Source organism: Myotis lucifugus, unplaced genomic scaffold (genome assembly GCF_000147115.1).
Source record: "Myotis lucifugus unplaced genomic scaffold, Myoluc2.0 scaffold_124, whole genome shotgun sequence".
NCBI lineage: Eukaryota > Metazoa > Chordata > Mammalia > Chiroptera > Vespertilionidae > Myotis > Myotis lucifugus.
In genome coordinates this window covers 988,912-1,010,840 of record NW_005871172.1, presented here as the reverse complement: position 1 = coordinate 1,010,840, position 21,929 = coordinate 988,912, and the positions used below count along the sequence as shown (strand labels likewise).

Here is a 21,929-nt window from a genome sequence, read left to right as displayed (position 1 = left end):
ACATGATGTACCCACGCCTACTTTCATTGATACATGCATGTGACACCTTGGGAAGAGCTCAGCTCAGCTTGTGGTGAGGGGGCGGGGGGAGGGGGACATCTTCTCCAAGGGGAAGATAGGAACTGGTTCCTAAAGGATGTTTCCAGGTGGAGGAGGGATCACAAGGGGAAAGACCTCCATTGTATAGCGCACATAGCAAGAGCCAGGCCCGGGGGCCCGAGATGTATGGAACATTTGGTGCTAACTGGAAGCAGGTTGGTCAGTGGGATGAGGAAGCGATGGGGGCTAGGCCTCAGCAGAAGAACACGAGCAAGAAGCAGGCCTGGCTGCCGGGAATCCTGCCTCCTGGGGTGGGCAGCCCTCTCCCGCTCGACCATGGGGCTCCCCACACGGAGAGGTGCCACAGGCTCCACCACCCATGGCCTGGGCCGGGGAGGTCAGGAACAGGAAGTGGAGCCAGCAGCTCTAAGAAATGGACATTAGCTCCAGCTTAGGGCATCTGTTCTGGCCCCAACTAACTCCTTTTTTTTTTTATTGTAGCAAAATTCACATAACATAAAATTCATCATTTTAACCATTTCAAGGTATACAATTCAATGGCATTTAATACATTCACAATGCTGTTCAACCACCACCATTATCCAGTTCCAGACGCATCACTCCGAAAGGAAACCCCATACCCATTAAAGAGTTATTACCTATTCTCCCCTCTCCCAGGCCCTGGCAACCACTAAGCTTCATATTTCCATATGTTTGCCTATTCTGATTATTTCATATAAATGGAATCATATAAAGTATGTAGGTCTTTTGTGTCTGGCTTCTTTTGCTCAGCACAATGTTTTCAAGGTTCATGCAATTGTAACAGTACTTCATTCCTTTTCTGGCTGAATATTTGACTGAAAGAATATACTATATTTTATTTTTCCGTTCATCAGGCGATGGGCATCAGGATTGTTTCCTCCTCTGGGCTCTTGTGAATGGTGCCTCTGTGCATCAAAAGCCTCACTGAAATTCTGTCCTCAACATGCTTATGACTTGGGGCAATTCCCTCTCACCCTGGGTCCCTGAGGTCTCATCTATAAAGCAAGTGGTCAGACTCTAAGTCCCTTGCAGCTTCAATATCATCACATCATCAGTGCATTCACACGTGTGAAGGTAATGTGCACCACGCAGCGACTCCACCCGTGCTGGGTGCTGCAGACCCCTGGCCCAGCCTGCCCCATCTTCTCAGAGATCGGGACTGGTTGTGGAGACAGAACAGGTAACTGCTGTGGCTGGATGATGTGTTCTATCAGAGGTCCATCCAAGATGGGTTGGGAGCACTTCACTTTTTAAAAAAATATATTTTATTGATTTTTTACAGAGAGGAAGGGAGAGAGAGAGAGTTAGAAACATCGATGAGAGAGAAACATCGATTCAGCTGCCTCCTGCACACTCTCTACTGGGGAGGTGCCTGCAACCAAGGTACATGCCCTTGACTGGAATTGAACCCGGGACCCTTCAGTCCGCAGGCCAACACTCTACCCACTGAGCCAAACCGGTTAGGCGGGAGCACTTCACTTCTACCTGGGGGTGGGATGAGGGGTGAGTGGGTGCAGTTAAGAGGCATCCTGGAGTGGATGCCAGGGGTGCTCATGACTTAGGCAGAGTAATAACTGCTTAGGCAGAGTGACAGCTGACAGGTTTGGGGAGGGAGGCAGAGGAGGAGCTGGGGTGCTGAAACCAGGATTCCTGGATGGGAGGCTGAGCCCCCAGGAATCTCCTGTCCCAACCCCAGACTAACAAGCCCTCTACCTTGGGCTACACACTCTGAAGCTGCCTGGGCCGTCTAGACACTCCTTTCTGTCAACACAGAGCTCCTACTACCCTCCTGGAGCTCTGACCCCAGCAGACGCCCCCATTCCCTGAATCAGATTTGTCTACTCCCACCTCTAGGCTTTTGTTTATGCTGTTCCCTCAGCCTAGAATTTCCTTTCCCCCTCCTGCCCAGTCTTACTCATTCCCAACATTACCTCTTCCACGAAGCACTCCCTGACCTCTGGGGAGAATCAAGCTCTCTCATCTAGGCCCCCAGCCCTCCCCATCTTACACTTCTCTCTGCCTCTTACTTTGTCTGCTGCTATAGGCAGCTGTTTATGCACCTGCCTCCTCACTGGCTTCCAGTGACTAGGAGCATCCCAACACCCTCAGCCACCTCTGCACCCCAGGTGTGCAGCACAGGGCGTGAGTCTGTAGATGTACAAACGGTCAAATGGAGGGCATGGCAGGGTCTTGGGGTTGGTGGCTTCGGGGACTCTGGAATGACAGACTCTAGCTAGGGGCTTCCCAACGACAGGCAGGAAAAGCCCACATGCCATCCAGATCCCATCAGCATGGTCAGTGTGCAGGGGCAGAGGACATGCTGGTTCCAGAACAAGTGGTCAGGCTGACGACCTCATGCAAATGAGCCCCAGGTCCCAGAGCACGCGCAAGGAGAGGGCTTGCCCTCCTTATCGGGAAGAGCTGCAGGGTAGCGCACACCCCCTGCCTCTCCTCACTCTCTCATCATTCATTCCCAAGGTGGGGAAGGAACCAGGGTAGGAAGCTTTCTCAGCGAAAAGCACACTGGAAACGGGAATGCAGGAGAGAGGCCAGTTTTAGAACATCTAGGTAGGGAAACGGAGGCAAGAGTGACTTGCCTCAGGTCACATGGTGTGCGAACAGTTATTTCCAAGTAGTTAACAAAATCCTGATTTTGTTTTAGGAGTTCTCTCTCTTCTTCTGGGGTCCTGTCTGTTCCTTGTCATAGGAAGTGCCAAAGACCAGGGGTCAGCCACCTGTCATTCTGTGTCATACTCCAACGCTTTCTGATAAGTAGCTCTTCTGCCTAAGTTCCTAAGATCAGTTTTTGTTGCTGGCAACCAAAGGACCCAGACTGATACGTGCAGCAAAACTTGTGGAAAGATAGGCGCTGAGCCCAGGACTCCCAATGCTTAGTTCACTGCTATTTCTATCCTGCCAAGCTGCCTACCCTCTCTGCCCAGCTGTCCACTGTCCAGCCATCTGTCCCCACGTCTGAGCAGACTGCAAACTTGGAGTGTTCTGCATCCCAAACACAGGGTCTGAGTGTTCTCTGCTTGGGATGTGCCCAGATAAATGATGACTTCTCCTCCATCCTGCTCTGTTGTTAGGAGACGGGGGTGTGAGTGTGGCAGAGACCCAAGGAAAGGGAAGATGGAAGTGTGCCGGAGAGGCCCAGCCTACAGAGGTGCTATAGGCTGACCTTTCTTTAAGGTCAAGCTTCAGTTCTGGAGCTGTCATGGTTTAATGAGGCAGATGGTGGGGGAGCGGCAGGAAACCAGCAGAGGGCGCTTCGGGTACCAGGGAAACCAGGCCTTGGGCCATGGAGCCTAGGCAAAAGCTTCCCCACCAAGTGTGGAGGGCAGACCCCACCCACGCCAGTCACTGATGGAGGCCTGTTCAGCTGTAATGATGAGAACAGGCCTTACCTGTGCTGGGGATAGTCTTACCCTTGTGGTGGACAGGAGCCCAAAGTAAGAGCAGGATTTCAGAGTTCAACGTTCATCTGGTTTAACTCTGCTCTCCTAGACTGAAAACACTCCATTCTGCCCCGTCTGTCTACATCGCCTCTATTCCCCAGGCATACAGTTTAATTTACAAGGAGAAAACAGGCGATCACAAACGTGAAGGCGAGATCACACCTCTTGTGGGGGTGTTCTGGTATTTCCATTTAGTTTGACACTCGCTTTTACCACTCTTACCAATAATGCACTGTCTTCCCTGGAAAAGCCCCCTCTTCCCTCCTCTGCTTGGAAAACTCTTAAGGACCCTTCCAACACCCTGCTCAAATGTCGCCTCCTCAGTGGAACCCTCCCCGACTCCCTCAGGAAGATCTGGGTACTCTCTTTTCTGTCCTCACCTCTGCGTTTGGTAATCATCTATCGATTCCTGTACCCCCACCTCACACTGTGGGTTCCAATCCCTGCGGCCTCTTATTACCGAGTGCTTACTGTGTGCTGGGTACCGTGCCAAGCACTGTGCATGACATCATTCATTTCTCACTATAACCCTATGAGCTAAACCCAGTTATCAGCCCCTCCTACACATATGGAGATCGGGACAAGAAGAGACTGAGTCACTTGCTCAAGGTCATGCAGTTGGTAAGTGGAAGAAGCAGGCTTCAAATGGAGTTTACCACCACGCTAGGCCCAGCCTTTATGTAAACCATTAGGTTTACAGACTGTTATATGAACTTTCCTGTTTCCCATGCTTAATACTCTATGTGGCACTGGGTACATATTCAAGACATATTTCTTGGAAAAATAAATGAAAAGCAGGCTAGAGTTGGAGCATGTGTAAAGAGCTCATTAAAATCACCACAAAGCACAGGCTTTGGGATTGGGCTGCTCGGGCATGAATCAAGGCTCTCTCACTGGCTGCCAGATCTTGAGCAAGATACTTTACTTCTCTGTGCCTCAGTTTTCTCATCTGTAAAATGGACCAGCAATAGCACCTAACTCAGAATATTGTTGAGATGAGTGAACAGGACAATCTTAGAAGAATGCCTTGTACAGAGTATATTATATGTTAACTGATATTATCGTTGCTAAGAATTTTAACAACACTCAGTTTCACGGTTGCTTGTCTGGCTCTGACGCTGGCCCAGTCCTAGCACCTGGCCTTCTGCCTTCTGCCCTGGCAGGCACAGTCTCTGTCTTGCACATCTGTCTTCCAGGATGAAGGCCCCCTCCACTGGAACTAGAATGCCAGCCTAGCCTGTACTGGCTACACACCCACCCTGATTACAAATGATTTTGTGCTCTGGTCTCCACCGGCCTTTGGTTTCAGCTCTAGATGTCCCCAATGCCAGGCCTGGAGGCACACACAGAGCTTGTAGCACTCACAGAGGGAAAGCTGGAGTTCAGTGCTAGGTTTGCCCCCACCTGCAGCTAAGGAGGCCCCTAGCTCCTGCCATACCCCACTGCAGGGTCTAGTCCTTTGTCAGGGCCCCTCCCGCAGCCTCTGATTTAACCCTTCTGTGCTCGGGCTCAGCTAAGCTGGGAAGATCCTGACACTTTAGGGTTTGGTGGAAGAATCAGGTAAACTGATTCAGATGCAGGGCCTTGCAGAGGCTGCATTAGCTGGTCTGCGGCTCCTTTGTCAGGAGAGAGAAGAGTGTGGGCCAGGAAGTCAAATGGAATGGAAAAGAAAACAAAGCCAGATGGGACCAGGAGTCAAGGTTGAAAAGGGTCTGAATTCAGAATGAATAAATCTCAGCTGTACACCTACTATGTGCCATGTACTTCCCAATCTGTTTCACTAGACCCTTGTGTGAAGAAGACATCATTACTCCAGTTTGTACAGGAGCTAATAGGCACTCAGAAGGGCTAGGGACTGGCATGGAGCAGGTGAGTGATCACTCTGGTCCTGCTCAGGTGCCTGATGGAGAAGACAGGATAGAGCCTGGGCCGAGGATGGTTGATTCTCCCACTGCCTTGAGTCAGTGGACAGTTGGAAACCAGGCCCTAGGGTGGGCTGTCAACAGAGGTCTTTAATCAAGGGCAGAAGCCCTCAAAACAGGACAGGCTGACAATTCTGAGGTCGTGCACCCTAAGGCAACCATGATCCTCAGGAAAAAGATGGATGTGGAGGCAGAGAGAACTGGCTGAAATCTTATGCTTTGCTACCTTCTCCTCCCACAGCCCCAGGCCAGGGTCTGACCTCTCTGAGCCTCTGTTTCTTCCTCCAGGACATGGGAGTAACAGGAGCTGCCTGCCGCAGGGGAGCGGTAAAGACCACTTTTGTGGTCTCTTCCTAGAATACTTTTCTTCTCCCAGGTCTCCTCCTCACTTCATTCAGGTCTTTGTCCAAATATCACCTTCTTTTTTTTTTTTTAAACATATCTTTATTGATTCCAGAGAAGAAGGTTGAAGGAAAGAGAGACAGAAACATCAATGTGAGAGAGAATCATTGATTGGCTGCCTCCTGCACATCCCCTACTGGGGATCAAGCCCACAACCCAGGCATGTGCCCTTGACTGGAATAGAACCTAGGACCCTTCAGTCTGCAGGCTCATGCTCTATCCACTGAGCTAAACCAGCGAGGGCCAAATATCACCTTAAAGACAATTCTATTTAAAGGCAAATCTCTTCCTCCACTCTTGTCCCCCAGTCACTCCTCACCCTGTATAATTTTCTTCAGAGCACTGCTCACCCCCTTGAAATGTAATGTCTTTGCTGATATTTCGTTTTCCGTCTACCTTGGTAGAGGTTGGGCAGGAAGTTCACCTTTTCAGCGACGTGTCCCTAGAGCCTACGACAACCTGGCATGTGACAGATGTTTAAATGTATTTGGAGAATGGAAGAGTGAATGAACGAGCCAGCGCTTAACAGTTTGGGATGCTCGGTGAGCCAGCCTTGTAGGAGGATTCTTTATGGTTCCCTATCAGATCCATGGCCTCCACTCCTAAGCCTCCCTCCCCACTCTTCCCCGTTGGACTCTTTCTGTGAATGGCATCCTTAGCCACTCCAGATCAAAGCCTGGTCATCACTTCTCATTCCTCCCTCCCTCTAGCACACATATCCAACCAGCTGCCACTGCAGTCTCCTGCATCAACTCCTTTTCCTCTTCATTCTTACAACCACCCCCAGTCCCTGACCCTCCTTATCTCTCATCTGGACACCCCATTGTTCCTACCTGGCTCCCTGCCAGCAGGGTTTCTCCCTCCAATCTGTTCTCCACAGGGAAGTCAGGGTGAGTTTCCTGATGGCCAGGTCTGATCATGTCTTTCCCATACTAAAAAACTAAAGACCAACCCCTTAGCTCAGCACTCAATGCCCCCAGCCACTGTCTCCACCCTCATACCTAGACTTCCTTCTCACTGCTCTTTAACCTTTTTGCACCAGTTGGAATGAACCGCTCTCCAGTTTCTACACATGCCCTAGAGCCCCCCATGGCCTATTTTCTGCTCATGCTGTTTCCACTACTTGTGGTATTTCCCCTCCTTTCTTCTACTGTACAAATCATTTAGACCCAGCTCAAACGCTACCTGGCATCTCCAAGAAGTCATTCCTGATCTTCAGGAAGAATAAAACCCCTCCATCTTCTCAACTTTTTCCGATCTCTTTTTTTAGGGCAGGTCTTGGAAAAGGACAGGCAACATGACAGAGAAGAAAAAGTTCAGAATCTGGAGTCAGATACCTGAGCAGGAGGCACAGCTCTCTGGCTCGGAGGCTTTCACAGGACACCCCTGTAGATAAGTTAAACTGAGTCTTAACTTCCCCATCTACAAAATGGCAGCAGGAACACTACTGATCTCATGTGCGTGCTATGAGGATTAAGTTATAAGTGATAGAGTGTAAGAAGAGCGTTGACACTATATAAATTAATAAGTGCAATCACACTTAGGTGTGAAATACCTGGTAAACAAAAGTGCAATTTCTCCCAGGGAGGTTGCATGAGCCCTAACTCTAGGAATAGGTCAGTGGGGGGAGGGTTCTGAGGAAGAGGGACTTTGAGCCCTAAAGTCTCACGTCCTTAGGCAATCTGAAAAAGGAAGAAGTGGAGGGTATAACCATAATGCTGAGGCCCTAAAGCAGCGGTTCTCAACCTGTGGGTCGAGACCCCTTTGGGGGTCGAACGATCCTTTCACAGGGGTCGCCTAAGACCATCGGAAAACACATATATAATTACATATTGTTTTTGTGATTAATCACTATGCTTTAATTATGTTCAATTTGTAACAATGAAATTGGGGGTCACCACAACATGAGGAACTGTATTAAAGGGTCAAGGCATTAGGAAGGTTGAGAACCACTGCCCTAAAGCTACCAATTCCTGAGCTTATTTTATACCCCAAGCTAAGTACCCTACATACATGATCTCATCTCATCTTATTCCCTCACAGAGTAATAGAAGAGGAAAACCAAGATCACTCATGATTAAAGCCATCACTTCTCATTCCTTCCTCCCTCCAGCACACATATCCAATCAGCCCATAGCTGTTAAATCAATAAGTGCCTCCCACCCCCCAACAGTTCAGACCTGAAAGATCTCCTGAAACTCTTCAATCCAATTATCTTATTTTTTTGGGTGGAGGAACTGAGACCCAGAGAGGCTATGAGCATTACTAAACCTGCCGGGCCAGTAAGGAAGACTGGGCCTGGAACCCCGATCTTTTCGCTCTCAGGGTGGGAGCTACTGCCCTGCAAAAACCCAAGGGCCACTACTCCTTACGAAGTCTGTGCAAATGGTTCTTCCGGAGCACACTGCCATTAGGTGGCCTGCAATGTGAATGGTGGATCCTGGCGTCACATCACCTGGTCACCGTGGCTCTGCCCCATGCCAGGCTGCTTATCCTACACAAGAAGGAAGCTCTTGAGACTAGAGCCTCAGGCCCCTAGACACTGATTACTGCTCTCCCTGCCAACTATCCCATCCAACGGAGTCTCCTCAAAGGTGAATGACTATCCAGTCACCATCCAGCTTGCACTCCTTCACCTTACCTCCTGGGGCACCTTCCCTGTGCCAGCTCTGGGGACACCCGGCTGCCCTTGAGGAAGCCTTGCCCTGAGTTGCCATCAGAGCCTGTAACTCAAGCTTCCCTAGCTGCTTTGTCAGCAACACCCAACAAACATCAAGAAGGAAGAGGTGGCCCGACATGAAGGACTGGGGGATGTCCACAAAGCGATGCTGGAAGAGGCTGGTGGGATTAAAGACCTAGCCTTTACAGAGGAGGGAAGAGTGACTGGGAAGGCATGCAGGCAGGTCAAAGTGAGGGGAGGGGATGGCTCCTTGGATGCTACATCACCTGGTCCAATCGAGGACACAGGCTCAGGGACTCCTGGGAGAGCCAGGATGAACACCGTGGTATCTGATTTCCCGTTCAGGACTGATTCATTATCCCAAACTAAATCCCAAACCTGGAGTGCTTGCATAAGAAAGCTCTCCTCTGAGCGGAATGAGGCAAATTAAAGGCTAACCTCTTTTTTTTCCCCCCCAGTAAGGATGGTAGCAAATGAATGGCACATGACGCTCCAAGTGGGGGCGAGGTAGGAATTACAAAGACTTTCCTGATACACCAAGATGAATTTTGGGGTTCTGGGTCTTCAATGGGAATAGGAGCGAATTGTATAGGGGGAAAGGAGTATGAAAGCCAGGGACCCTAGATTCTAATGCAGGCTTTGCCGCTAACTCTCCGGTGACCTTGGTCAAGCCATCTCACCGGGCCTCAGTTTCCCCATCTGTAAAAGGAGGGGGTTAAATGAGTTCCAAAGGTTCAACTGGTCCTGACATAATCCTTGGTGAGGTAGCCCCTCCTGGCTCAGACGCAGGCCATCTGCAGGCTTTGCAGGAAAACGGGGCACGTTGGGGGTGGGGAACGCACTGGGCTTTTATTTGGGCGGTGGGTGGGGAGTGGGTGGGTGAAGCTGTGGGGTTCGGGGTCGCGAAGCGAGGCGAGGAAGCCACGGTTTTCAAGCAAACAGGCTGGCGGCGACGTCCAGTCTGCCCCTGGAGCTGCAGACCTGGAGAGGCGACGCAACCCAGAGCCGCGCACTGGCCTCGGCCGCAGAGGCTCGGACCCGGACCCCTATCCCGATCCCTCCATGGTATTGGGTCCGAGCTCCGCGGGGAATGGTTGCTGCTCCTTCCCGACTCCCCAGCGCCCGGCCTCCTCCCCTGGGTGGGGACCCCACCCCCGTCCGGGGGCGCTGGGAGCCCCGTGGGGGCGTGGCGGGGGCGGGCGCCAGCTTTGGTCCCCGGGGGGCTGGAGGAGGTGTCAGTGGCGAGGCCGCTCCGGGAGGGACCGTGCGCCCTCCGCCTTCCGGCTCCCCACACAAAGGCGCCGACGGAAACGCCACACTTACCGGCCAGAGCGGGCTCCAGGCGCCGGCGAGCGGGCGGGCAGGCGGAGGTTCGCGCGCGAGGGTGCGTGTATCTGCGCGTGTCCCTGTAAGTGTCTGCGCGAGTGTGTATGTGTGTGCGTGTGTGTGACGGGAGCCGCGCCGAGCTGTGTGCGTCTGCGTGTGCGGGGGCGTCCGGCCGTCCTTCTGTGCGCCCGGCGCTCCGTCCCGCTCTCCGTGCGCGCTCCTCGGCCGGACCGCCCCACCAATGCGCCTCAGCTGCGGAGTCGCGGGCGCAGCCGCCGGGTGGGTTCGGCACCCTCCTGCCCAGCCCGGCTCAGCCCCGCCCCGCCGGCGGGAGGGCTCGCGCCGCGCCCGGAATGGCGCAGGGCCGGCGGGGCTGGCGGTTGGGGGCGGGGAGCCCGGCTGCGCCCTGGGCCCGCGCGGGGCCGGGTCGCGGACCCTCAATCCCTGATCCGCGTCTTCGGGCTTCCTCTCTCCCCGACTGGGCTCGGAGTCCCCGCAGGCACCGCCCCCGCGCTGAGGTTGCCTGGACCGGGAGGGCGGGGAGACCGGAGCACCGCATCCATTTCATTCATGATTTTCTCCTCTCCAGAGCCCCAGGCCTGGGCTGCGCCGCTACGGCGACCGCCAGAGGGACCCCGGCGGGGTCGTGAGCGCCGAAACCTGTGGGGAACCGACAGGCAGACAGATGGGAATAGGGGACGTGAGACAAAGGGATCAGAGCTGGGGGAGGCGTGCTGTGGGCTCCCCACCAGATGCTCACAGGATGCCCACACCTGCACAGGCGGAGAGGTTGCAGACGCGAGCGCACACAGTGCCGGTGCTCAGGACGCGCTCCAGGGCTGGGAGGTGGCACCCTCCTCCCCACCCTTCCCTGTGCAGTCTCTGGGGAGCAGGACATCCCTCTTCCAGTTCTAGCCCTCCTGACGGGTTTCAGGACGCACACCTGCATTGACTTTCTCCTGGACACCAGGGGCAGGCAAGGAGCTGCCCATAAATCCACATCCCCCAGGCTGGCACCCCATTGGCGGGAGGTTCCAGTGTTTTTTATTTTTATTTATTTATTTGTTAATCCTCACGGGAGGATATTTTTCCATAGATTTTTAGAGAGAGTGGAAGGGAGAGGGGGAGACAGAGAGAAACATCAATGTGAGAGAGACACAGTGATTGGTTGCCTTCTGCACGCACTCCGACCAGGGCCAGGGAATCCTCAACCAAAGTAGGTGCCTTTGACCAGAATAAAACCCAGGCCCTTCAGTCCGCAGGCTGACCTATTCACTGAGCCAAACCAGCTAGGGCCAATGTTGTTTATTTTTTACTAGAGGCCCAGTGCATGGATTCGTGCACTGGTGGGGTCCCTCGGCCTTGCCTGTGGGGATGGGGCTGAAACTGGCTTTCTGGCATCCCCCAAGGGGTCCCAGATTTTGAGAGGGCACAGGCCAGGCCGAGGGACCCACTGGTGCATGATCGGGGCCAGGGAGGAACTGGGGGAGGGCTCCAGAGCATGTCTGGCTTGTCTCATCCAGTCCTGATCACTGGACCCCAGCAGCAAGCTAACCTACTGGTTGGAGCATCTGCCCCCTTGTGGTCAGTGCGTGTCATAGCGACTGGTCAAACGGTCAAATGAACGATCGGACACTTAGCATATTAGGCTTTTATTATATAGGATTTTAAGCGTTGGGCTGCACAGTTCAGGGATTCTAAGCTCCGTTTTTACACGAGGAAATCTGCATCCACCATCTTCTTTTGCCTGGTTGTCCACAACAGCATCCTTTCTGGTTTCGCTGCTTCCACCCTTGGCCCCTTGCCATTGATTCTCTAGACAGCAGTCAGAGCCATCTTTTTAAAACATAAGTCAGATCACATTGCTCCTTTACTAGAAATCATACAAGTGAAAGCTCGAGCTCCTATTAACGGCCTGCAAGGCCTCTCATGAGCTGGCTTCCTTTTAACTTTCTAATCTTAACAGTTCAGTCATACTGGTCTTTTTTTTTTAAGTTTTTATATATTTCAGAGAGAGAAAGGGAGAGCGAGAGAGAGAAATATCAGCGATGCGAGATAATCATTGATCCCCAAGTTTCACACTGGGGATCTAGCCCACAACCCAGCCATGTGCCCTGACCAGGAATCGAGCCATGTGCCCTGACCAGGAATTCTTAGGTCTGAGCCACGCTGGTCGGGCACACTGGCCTTTTTAATGCATTACCAACATGGCAACCACTTTGTGACCTCAGGACCTTTGTACTGCTATTTTCTCTGCCTGAACACTCACCCCAGGTAGTCAAATGGCTTGCTCTGCAATCTCTTAAATATGTCACTTCAAAGAGGCTTTCTGAGATCATCCTATTTTAAATTGCGGGCCCCTTCCCCATAGCATTTTCTCCATTGCAATCATGATTTTTATTTTGTGCCCCCTACCCCTCAGGCTCACTGGCCCTTCACTACCAGCTCTCCACTCTGTGCTCTGGCCTCTCAGTCCTCCTACCTCAGCAGACCACTCTGTTCTCTAAACAAGCCCCACATGTCTAACCTTTGTTCATGCTGTGCTTTCAGCCTGGAATGCCCCCCCACCCCCCCGCCATGTCTCACCTAATTTTTAAGGTCCAGTTCAAATACCTCCTTCTCCGTGGAGCCTTTCTCATCTTCCCAGGGACACCCGGCCTCATGCCTTTTTGTTTGCTGTAACAGCGGTTCCTTGCCCTTTCCCCCAAGTGCACTGTGAACTCCTGGGATAGGGTTGTGTCTTCTCTCTCCCTGGTTCCCAGCAGAGGAGGGACCAGCAGTACATGTTTGTGAATGGGAAGCCCCGGCCTGGGCCTTGATTTGTTTTTTTTTGTTTTTTTTCTTAGGAGGGGCACAGAATCCAGCTAAATCTTGTTATTCCCAGGTAGTTTCCTGCTCGGTGAGGAGAAGGATCAAATGTCAGATAACCAGGCCACGATGCTCATTCAGCCTGTATGGAAGTGTGGGTAGGCATGTCAGCAAGTGCTAATGACACATTCTCCCCTTGAGAGCATCAGCTCTGTGGCTCAGCCAGCATAAGGCTGACAGCATCAGTGTGACAATAGCAGCTACCACAAACGAGGGCTTACTATGCGCCAAGCACTGTTTTGTGTGTTTTCAAGGTAGCGCTTTATTTAATCTTCATCGCAACCTTGGGAGGTAGGCATTGGGTGTTTTCATTTTCAGAAGCAGAACAAGAAGGAATATGTGACTTACCAAGGTCCTCCTATTGATAAATGAGGGGCGTGTGTTTCAAATTCAGACCTAGCGAATGAATACCAAAGCTTATAGAGCAGGGAAGCCTTAACTGGGAAGGCCCTGGGGGCTGATGGAGGGGAGAGGAGGGGCTTAGGAAGCCTCTGAATTCAGCTCTAGAGTCACAGCGATGGTACCCCCGGAGGGCCTGGGCCTCACAGGTTTCTACAGCGATGTCCTGTAGTGGAGGCTGGTGCTTGCCCTGCATAAAGGCAGTTTCAGAAGGCCAGAGCCGCCTCTCCAGCATTCCTAGCCATGTGCTCTGGGTTCAAGCCCAGTTCCAGCTTTCAGATGTGGTTAACAATGCTCATCTCCAAGGGATACGGGGAGGAAGAAGCGTGATGATATACCTAGAAGGTAGGAGGAGCTCAAAAAAGATCTTTCCGTAGGGAGTTCCCAGCATATAGGGCTATTCTTAAACTAGTCTTCTCAGGGCCTGCCCTGTCCACCCTCTCATTGAAGAGTATCCTATTCCCATAGTCCGTTGCATGTTGCCCTGGGGTGCAGGTAAGGAAGGAAAGTCTAACATGTGTTGAGGGCTTTACCAATATGCTATCCATGTTGCTTTCCTTCATCTGCACAGGCACGTCAAGGAAACTGGGGCTCAGAGAGGTCCAGGGACTTCCCCATGGCCACAGCACTCACTAGTTAATGGCAGTAATGAGATTCTGCACCAGCACCCTTTCCCCTAATCCCATCACCATGGAAAGCAACCCCCATCTAGGTCCTTTCTCTCCTCTGATTGGGAAGAAGGAGCATTCTCTGAAACCCACAGCAGTGAAATCGTTGTGAGGTTGGGAGGCTTTAGGCTTATGGGGTCATTTTGTGTGACTCATTTCCTCTCTCGATAGAGGGAGAAAGAGGGGTTTGGGAAAGAGAAAGATGATCTGGTCACCAGAGAGTGTCTTGCTGGTCGTTTCTGATGGATGGTTAGAAAAGAGGGTCCACGTCTTTTGCTTTTGGCCTCACTTACAATTCACTCTATTGTAATGAAGTGTTTTATTTTAGTGAAAATGTTCCTCTATCTAGATTTTTATTTATTTACTTGCTTATTTATAACCCTCCCCAAGCCACAAAGGATTTGAGGGAGTTTACCACAAGAGCAGAAACCATAAAACAGTGTTAAAATGTCAGTAAGGATAGAGAATCAGGACCAAGGAAAATGTAAATAAGCTTTGAGAGATAAGACCAAGGCTTAATAATTACAGCTGATTTTTACTGAGTTCTTGTGTGCACAGGAATGTATGGACATTATTTCATTTAATCCTTAGAAGAGCCCTGTAAGGCAGGTGCTATTATTATTTTCATTTTGAGGTACAGGGAACTGAGGCTCAGAGAGGTTAAATATGATGCCCAAAATCATGTAAGTAGCAAATGGTAGAGCCAGTATTTAAGTCCAGTTTGGTGTTGGAACCCGTGTCCTTAACCACTGTCTTGTCCTGCCTCTCCAAGGGACAAAAGACCACACATTTGCAGACCACAGGGGCCTCTAGAGGACTGAGCCTCAGATTTGGTTCTGATCTTATTGAATGTGAAAAAAAAGAGGTGGTGGTGGTCAGTTTCATAGAAATAATGCCCTCACCTCCTTCAAGGCTTGGCTCAAGTATCACTTTCTTAATGACACCCGCCCTGACCACTCTCCTTAAAGCAGGTGCTCAGTAAGCTTTTGTTGAACACTTCAGTGATTATTTCAGAGAGGAAGAAACAGGAAATCTATCTAAAGTGACAAGGTAGGTTGTGTTCTATTTACTAGCTCATATTTTCTTTCCCTTCACTCTTCTTTTCTCCTTTTCTTTCTCTTTCACCTTCTTGTTTCCATAAAGAATCTGAGGCAGCTCTAGCACTTAGCTTTCAGAGCAAGTCTTCCAAGAGGGTTTCCTGAGGGTGGACCCTTAGGGTCCCTGAGACCAATGACCTTATTATCATTGTTTCAGCAGATGTATCAGTGGGATTCATGAAGCTGATTTTGGTGGGGTCTCAAGGAAATCTGGACATCCTCCCCACACCTAAGTTGGCAAAGGTAATCCTTTGGGGGGGGGGCGTGGCAGGCAGGTCCTAGGAAAAGTGTCCAAGTATCATTCCCAAGGGATTTGGGGTTTGGGATTTGGAGCAGATGCTATGGGGATGGAGGTGGGAAGATAAAAAGCAGAGTTTTCCTGTGAGACTATTGATTTAAAGGAAGAGGACATCCTTGCATTCCTGAGAGTTCATCTCCGGAGTCGTATTTCCTGGCTGCGAGGCTGAGAGTGTAGAGCCAAGGATGGTAGCAAGGTGTGTCAGGGGAGAATGTGAGCTGAGACCAATAGCTGGGCTGTATGCGGGTGGGGTGTGTGATGTGATCTTGCTGTAGCGGCTCACCACAGATTGGGACCACGCTTCTGGGGGCCACAGACACCAGCCTGCCAGCTCAAGGTGAAGGCCAAGGGCACCTGGCTGCCGGTCCCAGGAAGAAACATCAGAAATACTTGTCTCGGGAGGAGCGGGAGTCAGAAGTTAGTCTCGCCCGTGGTCGCTGCTCTGGGCTCCTGCAAAGCAGAGTCATTCACCAGATATTCTATCAAGGGCCTACTCTGAGGTAGCCATTGTTCCAGAAGCTGGATACACGTTAGAGAGCAAGACAGCGTCTCCGCTCTCATGGAACTTATATTCTAGTGGGGACGCACTGCCAATGAACCAGGTTAAAACAATGGATGAAAGGGTAATTTCAGGCAGTGGTAAGTGTAGTGAAGAAAGAGGAAAGAGGGTGGGGTGATGAGCGAAGGCGGAAGGGTCACTTTTGAGTAGGCCTCCCGAGGAGAGAATATTTGAACAGGGCCTTGCATTACTAGAAGGAACCAGCTATGCAGAGTAGGGAGAGAGCTCGGGAGAGAGCTCCCAGGCAGAGCTTTCCCTTCTAGGCCACCGTGAGAGAGGAGGTGGGAGAGGGGGGCAGGAGCCAGACCCCATGGGGCCTTGAAGGTTGTGGAGGAGTTGGGTTTTATTCTAACGTACTTAGAAGCTACGAGGGGTTTCTAGGTGGGAAGAGTGATCAGATCTGGACTTGATGTGGGGATCCTAGAGAGCGACAGCAGCATAGAAGCACCGGGAATCTCAGCCCTTCTGCTCTCAAAGGACCCTGAGAGGCTGTGTAGCCTAGTGCATCCCGCAATACCCACACCAGATACTTGTGGTGGAAATCAGACTCCAGAAGGGCTGTGGTTGGCCTACAACCAATTCAAATTAGTTGCCACTGTTAAAAAGCAACGAGGACATTTCAAGTACAAATCCATATTAAAATGACAGGAGATCTGGCAACTCTAGGCTCATATGCCTACATGATAGTAGGCATATGGAGCTGGGTAGCTGGGTGGTAGGCCAGTGGAGCTGGTAGCAGTTACTCCCTTGGGGCAGGGCATGTCCAGTTTGCCACAGTCCCTACTCTTACCCCATTACCAAGGGCAAGTGTTAGCTGACATTTGTCAAGATGCTTGCCCTGTTGTGCTTCTGAAAGGGGCAAGTCACATTTCCTGTAACATCTAAAGTACCTCTTATCTGACCCAGCTGGCTTCATTTCCCTGGCCTGTGAAAGCATTTGAGTTTTGACCCTGTCCTTCCTCTCTGTGAATCACACATTCCTCATGTGTGAAGTGTGGTATTTGAATACGGTGATTCCAAGGCCCTTTCTAGTTCTGGCTCCCAAGGCTCTCGGAGTCTGCACTTCAGAAATGAGCTGTGCTATTGACAATACTTAATTGTTCTGCAGATGGTTTCTGAGGGATTGCTCACCCTTGACGCTTTTGTCCTCAAATTATGATTTATCTGAGCCCTTGGAAGAAAAATGCCTTTTGTTTTGGGAGTTTATCCTTCATCTTTTGATTTTGAAAAAAAAAAAGAGATTATTTCAAACAATGCAGCATAGCTGCAGTTGCTAGGAAGACAGAGCAGCAACAGAGGCTGCTTGGAGACAAGGCCATAAGAAAACTCTTCTTCCTTCCTCTCTCTCTTTCTCTCTCTCTCTCCTCTCTCTCAAGCAGAGGTATTATAGTCAATAACCCCTTTTAAAATGACCAATCTTAATCTCCAATAGAGTTTAGGTTGTCCTGAATCCAAAGGGTTATTTCTGAAGCTGCCCCCCCCCCGCCCCCCCATCAGGCAATCTATTCTCAGCGAAACAACCTCCTGGGTGGTAATCCTGGCTCTGCCACTAGATAGGCATTTGACCTTGGGCAAATAACTTATTTTCCTCTGGGCCTCAGTTTCCCCATCTGTAACATAAAAGTGTAGAGGGAATGCTTGGGTGCTCTCAAATGTAGTTCCTTTTAGCCCTAATATTTCAAAAGGGGACTGCCAGAGATTTAGAGAATAAGGTAGCACTGCAGGTAAAGTCTCTACATGCTCCTTCCACGTGGGCAAGGCCCTGGAGCCCCTTTACCTCGAAGGCATAATGTTTCCCCATAGGTCTTTGGCATTTAATCAGGGGTAAAGGATTTCTTTCTATTCACTCTTCTCAGTAGATATAATGTGCCCTGGGAATCTGCTTTGCCAGGCAATATTACTTTTAGCATCGCTCCTTTGTAGTAGGAAGGGCCAGTGACAGGACCTAAAAGTCTATGGTGATTTATTGTTTTAAGTCCAGAATGGCTCTCAGACTGTTGGCCACAGGCCTGATTGAAGGGACGAGTTAAGCAACAAGTGCGCCCCCTGGTGACATATGTAAAAATTGCAGAAAAATCCAGCCATTCAACAAATAATACTCATTGAATTTAAATCCTGCCTCTGCCTAACCCTCAAGATGGGATAAAAGAGATGTGCATAAATGTCCTGTACAGACTACAGAGGGGAAGGTTATTGTCTCTAAGGTTTAGTTTCACTCTCAGAGCCAATTTTTGCCCTTTTGGCATATTCACCTCTTGCCTCTCATTCTTGACTTAGCAATTGGGGTAAAACAGTGATTTTCAACCCTTTTCATCTCATGGCCCACTATTCTGCAGCACACCAGTGTGCCTCTTGAAGCACACCAGTTGAAAACCACTGGGGTAGAGGGTATATTGAGTTTGACACTGCCATCCTCCAATTACACCTGTCCCTCAGTGCAACAATGGAATTGGTTATTTCAAGAGGCAATCAGTCAGCTCTAAATGGTTGGAGATGTAGAAGCAGATGTTTCAAGAGTCCTGGGAATACTAGGAAAGGGCAGAGATAAGGTTAGAGTCACTTATTCAAATTATTAAATACTTATTGAGTACCTACTACCTTAGGGACTTCCTAAGTGATATGGTGCAGAAATTATGAACAAAACAGTCATGTTTTATGAGTTTACATTTTACCCGGGTGAAACAATTTTTTTTTTTAAATCCGAGGTTCACATCAGACCAGTGTTCCAAATAATGCTGGTCTCATTTGACAAAAGATTATAACGATGATTTGTCAGGGCCTCGGGGCACTAAGGAGATTTGTATATCAGAACGAAAGCAATTGAGGCCTGCAGACATCACCCTGGCAGACAGGAGCCCTATCCCTGGCAGCTGTTCTAGATCATGAAAGTGGAATCTGAGGGAGGCTGGTTCAAGGTTTTCATTCCCCAAGCAAGGTACAATGGTCCTGGGGTTGCCTGTGAATGAGAGGAGGGAAGAGAGAGGAACAGATTAGGCATCAGAAGTTGCGTATATTCATAAGTTGTTAGAGATGGAAGGCATCTTAGAGATAATCTTTTCTAACATCTTCATTTTAGAGATGAAGTATCTGAGACCCAGAGAGAAGTCACAATTAATGATCATTAGCAAATTGGAACTAAAAATTGAATTTGTATATACTGATAATGAGAACAAGCATATTACAAATAAGTGTAAAATAGTGTGATTCCAATGTAGAGACCAAACAATAACTCCCAAATGAAAGAACAAGAGAAGTCTCCATAAAAAGAGATAATTTAAATGGAGATAAGAAACTTATCTGATACAGAGTTCAGAATAGTGATGTTAAAGATGCTTAACAGCATGAAAAAAGATATAGTAACTATGAAAAAAGAACAGTTGGAAATAAAGAATGACATTGCACTAATAAACAAAACACTGGAAGGAACACACAGCAGATTAGGGGAAGCTGAGGACCGGATCAGTGAAAGAGAAGACAGGGTAGGAGAAAATCACACAACAAGAGAACCAAAAAGAAAAAACAACAACAACAATTAAAAACAGGAGGAGAGCTTAAGGAGGCTGTGGGACAAGGCTTTATTTTCAAACTCGCAGAATTCTTTAGTAGAGTGCTGTTCTCAGAATGCCCACAAGAGGGAGCTATTGCACCCGCTCCCTTTTAGGGTGCTGCTCTGAGAATGCCCACATACCTGGGTAACGGATCCCAGGACCGTTGCTGCACTGAGTGCGGCTGGAGCTGGAGAATTCCTCTGAAGACAGCACTCCACAGACTTTACCAACCAATTGGTGTTTACTAGAGAGGAAACCTCCGCATTGTTCAATGCTTTCTAAGTAGTTTTTGTGCCTTTCTTGAAGCTATACGGTGTCTGTTTGCTTTCCCTGTTGCCTTCTCTTTGGGTCGAAAAATTTGTCTTAAACCTCGGCACCTTCTAGGATTGTTATGAGTATCAAAAGATAAGAAAAATAGCTGTTAGGAACTAGCTTTGTAAATGAAGGGCTATATAAAGGGAAGAGCTTCTGCTTTCAAATGCCACACCTTTCTGAAGCTGCCCACGTTTGCATCCCCAACCCATAGAGTCCTAATCAACCTCACCCTCTGTGCTCTGAGATGGTAACTATTGGTAGCCAACCTCTCTCAGAGAGCTTAACCAATATTGACACCCTCGGGTAAGCAGCTGCTGATTGGACAGAAATGGCTGTCCATCCAGCAGAATGGGCCATGTGGCGTCAGTGCAAATGTCAGGCAGGCTCGGAATAACCAAAGACAGGGCAGCACAGGTCTGAATAAAAACATCGTTTGACACTAGGATGTGTGGCTGGCTGGCTCACAAGTCCTTTCCCGTTTGCTGGTGACAGAGTCCACTTTCCTGAAAAGGAATAATGGTTTGTGAGTAAATGATTTTGACAATGCCTCAGACCCTCTCTCTAGCCATTGGCCCAGGGTGTCACGTGACCGGAGCCGGACCAATGCGCATCTTCCACAGACTTTTTTTTTTTTTAAACTGGAGGTAGCAGAGAAGTTTCTTTTTCACAGGGAGCCTAGGGAAGATCAGGGGAGAATGGTTTCTCTCCAGAGAGCAGGACTATGAGAGCTATTCCTATCTGCTCGAGGGGGCTCTTTAAAAAAAATGCTATGGCCTTCAATATAATATTGAATGTCAACTGTGATTGAAAAAAAAACTTTAAAAAATCTTTTAGTCATTTTAAAAATCAGTTTAAAAAAAATCTTTTTTGTTGTTGTTGAAAGTATTACATATGTCCCCTTCCTCCCCCCTATTGGCCTCTTCTAGCCTGTCCCTACCTGCCACCCCCAGGCCTTCACCACCTTATTTTCGGAGCCCATGCATTGTGCATATATGCATGTGTTTTTGTTATTAAATGGTTGTGAGTTCTTTTATGTTCCGGATACAAGTCATTTAGTAAATCTATGTTTACAAAACATACAAAACAAAAAATGCTGTGGCCAATGAAATTTATGTTTCTGAAAAAACCTGTCTTTAGGTGGGCTGTATGTATACCGAGGGGATAACATGTGAAGTAGCCCCCCAGGGGGCAGAAATCTTGGTCTTCATTTTAAGCCTTGTGCCTGGCTTACGTTGCCTGGTCTATAGGAGTCACTCAACTTGTTTCTGGATTCCTCACTGAGGAATTAATCCTCTGTGGGAGGAGGGGAAGTCAGGAGCCTCCTCTCTAGCCATCTTGCTTTCAATTGTATGTCTATATTCTAGCAATGAACAATCCGAAAGCAAAGTAAAAAAAAAAATTGTGTACAATAGCATCAGAAAACATAAAATACTAATTTGGCAAAAGGTGTGCAAGATTTAGAAAATGGAAACTACAAAAAGTTGCTGAGAACAATTTAGGAAGACTGAAATACATAGCTAGATATACCATGTTTATGAATTCAAAGACTCTTTATTCTAAGATGTCTATTATCTCCAATTAATTAATAGAGTCAACACAATCACAGTAAAAATTTCGTTACTATTTAAAAAAAATATATTTTTTAAAAAAAAATTTAAAAAATATATTTCATTGATTTTTTACAGAGAGGAAGGGAGAGGGATAGAGAGTTAGAAACATTGATGAGAGAGAAACATCGATCTGCTGCCTTCTGCACACCCCCCACTTGGGATGTGCCCGCAGCCAAGGTACATGCCCTTGACCGGAATCGAACCTGGGACCTTTCAGTCCGCAGGCCGACGCTCTATCCACTGAGCCAAACCAGTTAAGGCTATATATATTTATTGATTTCAGAGAGGAAGGGAGAGGGAGAAAGAGATAGAAACATCAATGATGAGAGAGAATCATTGATTGGCTGCCTCCTCCACGCCCCACACTGGGGATTGAGCCCAAAACCCAAGCATGTGCCCTGACGAGGAATTGAACCTTTTGGTTCATAGGTTGATGCTCAACTACTGAGCCATGAGGGCTGAGCTCATCAGGATTTTTTAAAAACTGATTTTTAAAGAGAGAGGAGGGGAGAGGGAGAGAGAGAGAGAGAGAAGAAATACCAATTTAGAGTGAAACATTGATTAGCTGCTTCCTGCATACCCCCATCCCTGGAGATCAAGCTGAAACCCAGGCATGTGCCCAGACCGGGAATGAACTGTGACCTCCTGGTGCACGGACACACTCACAAACTGGAGCCAACCGGCAGGGCTCATCAGGA

The 21,929-nt window shown here is 49.1% G+C and overlaps 1 protein-coding gene across 1 annotated transcript in view; it reads right to left on the bottom strand.

Annotated features, from left to right (window-relative positions):
• The window catches only part of PTPN5 (protein tyrosine phosphatase, non-receptor type 5), a 45,250-nt gene extending 34,389 nt beyond the window's left edge, over nt 1-10,861 (bottom strand). The window contains exons 1-2 of the mRNA XM_023758159.1: nt 10,813-10,861; nt 9,867-10,116 (exon numbers count right to left, since the gene is read on the bottom strand). Of these exons, the coding sequence (XP_023613927.1) occupies nt 9,867-10,116; nt 10,813-10,861 (299 nt within the window). The remainder of the gene's footprint in view (nt 1-9,866; nt 10,117-10,812) is intronic.
• Between the last annotated feature and the right edge of the window lie 11,068 nt (nt 10,862-21,929).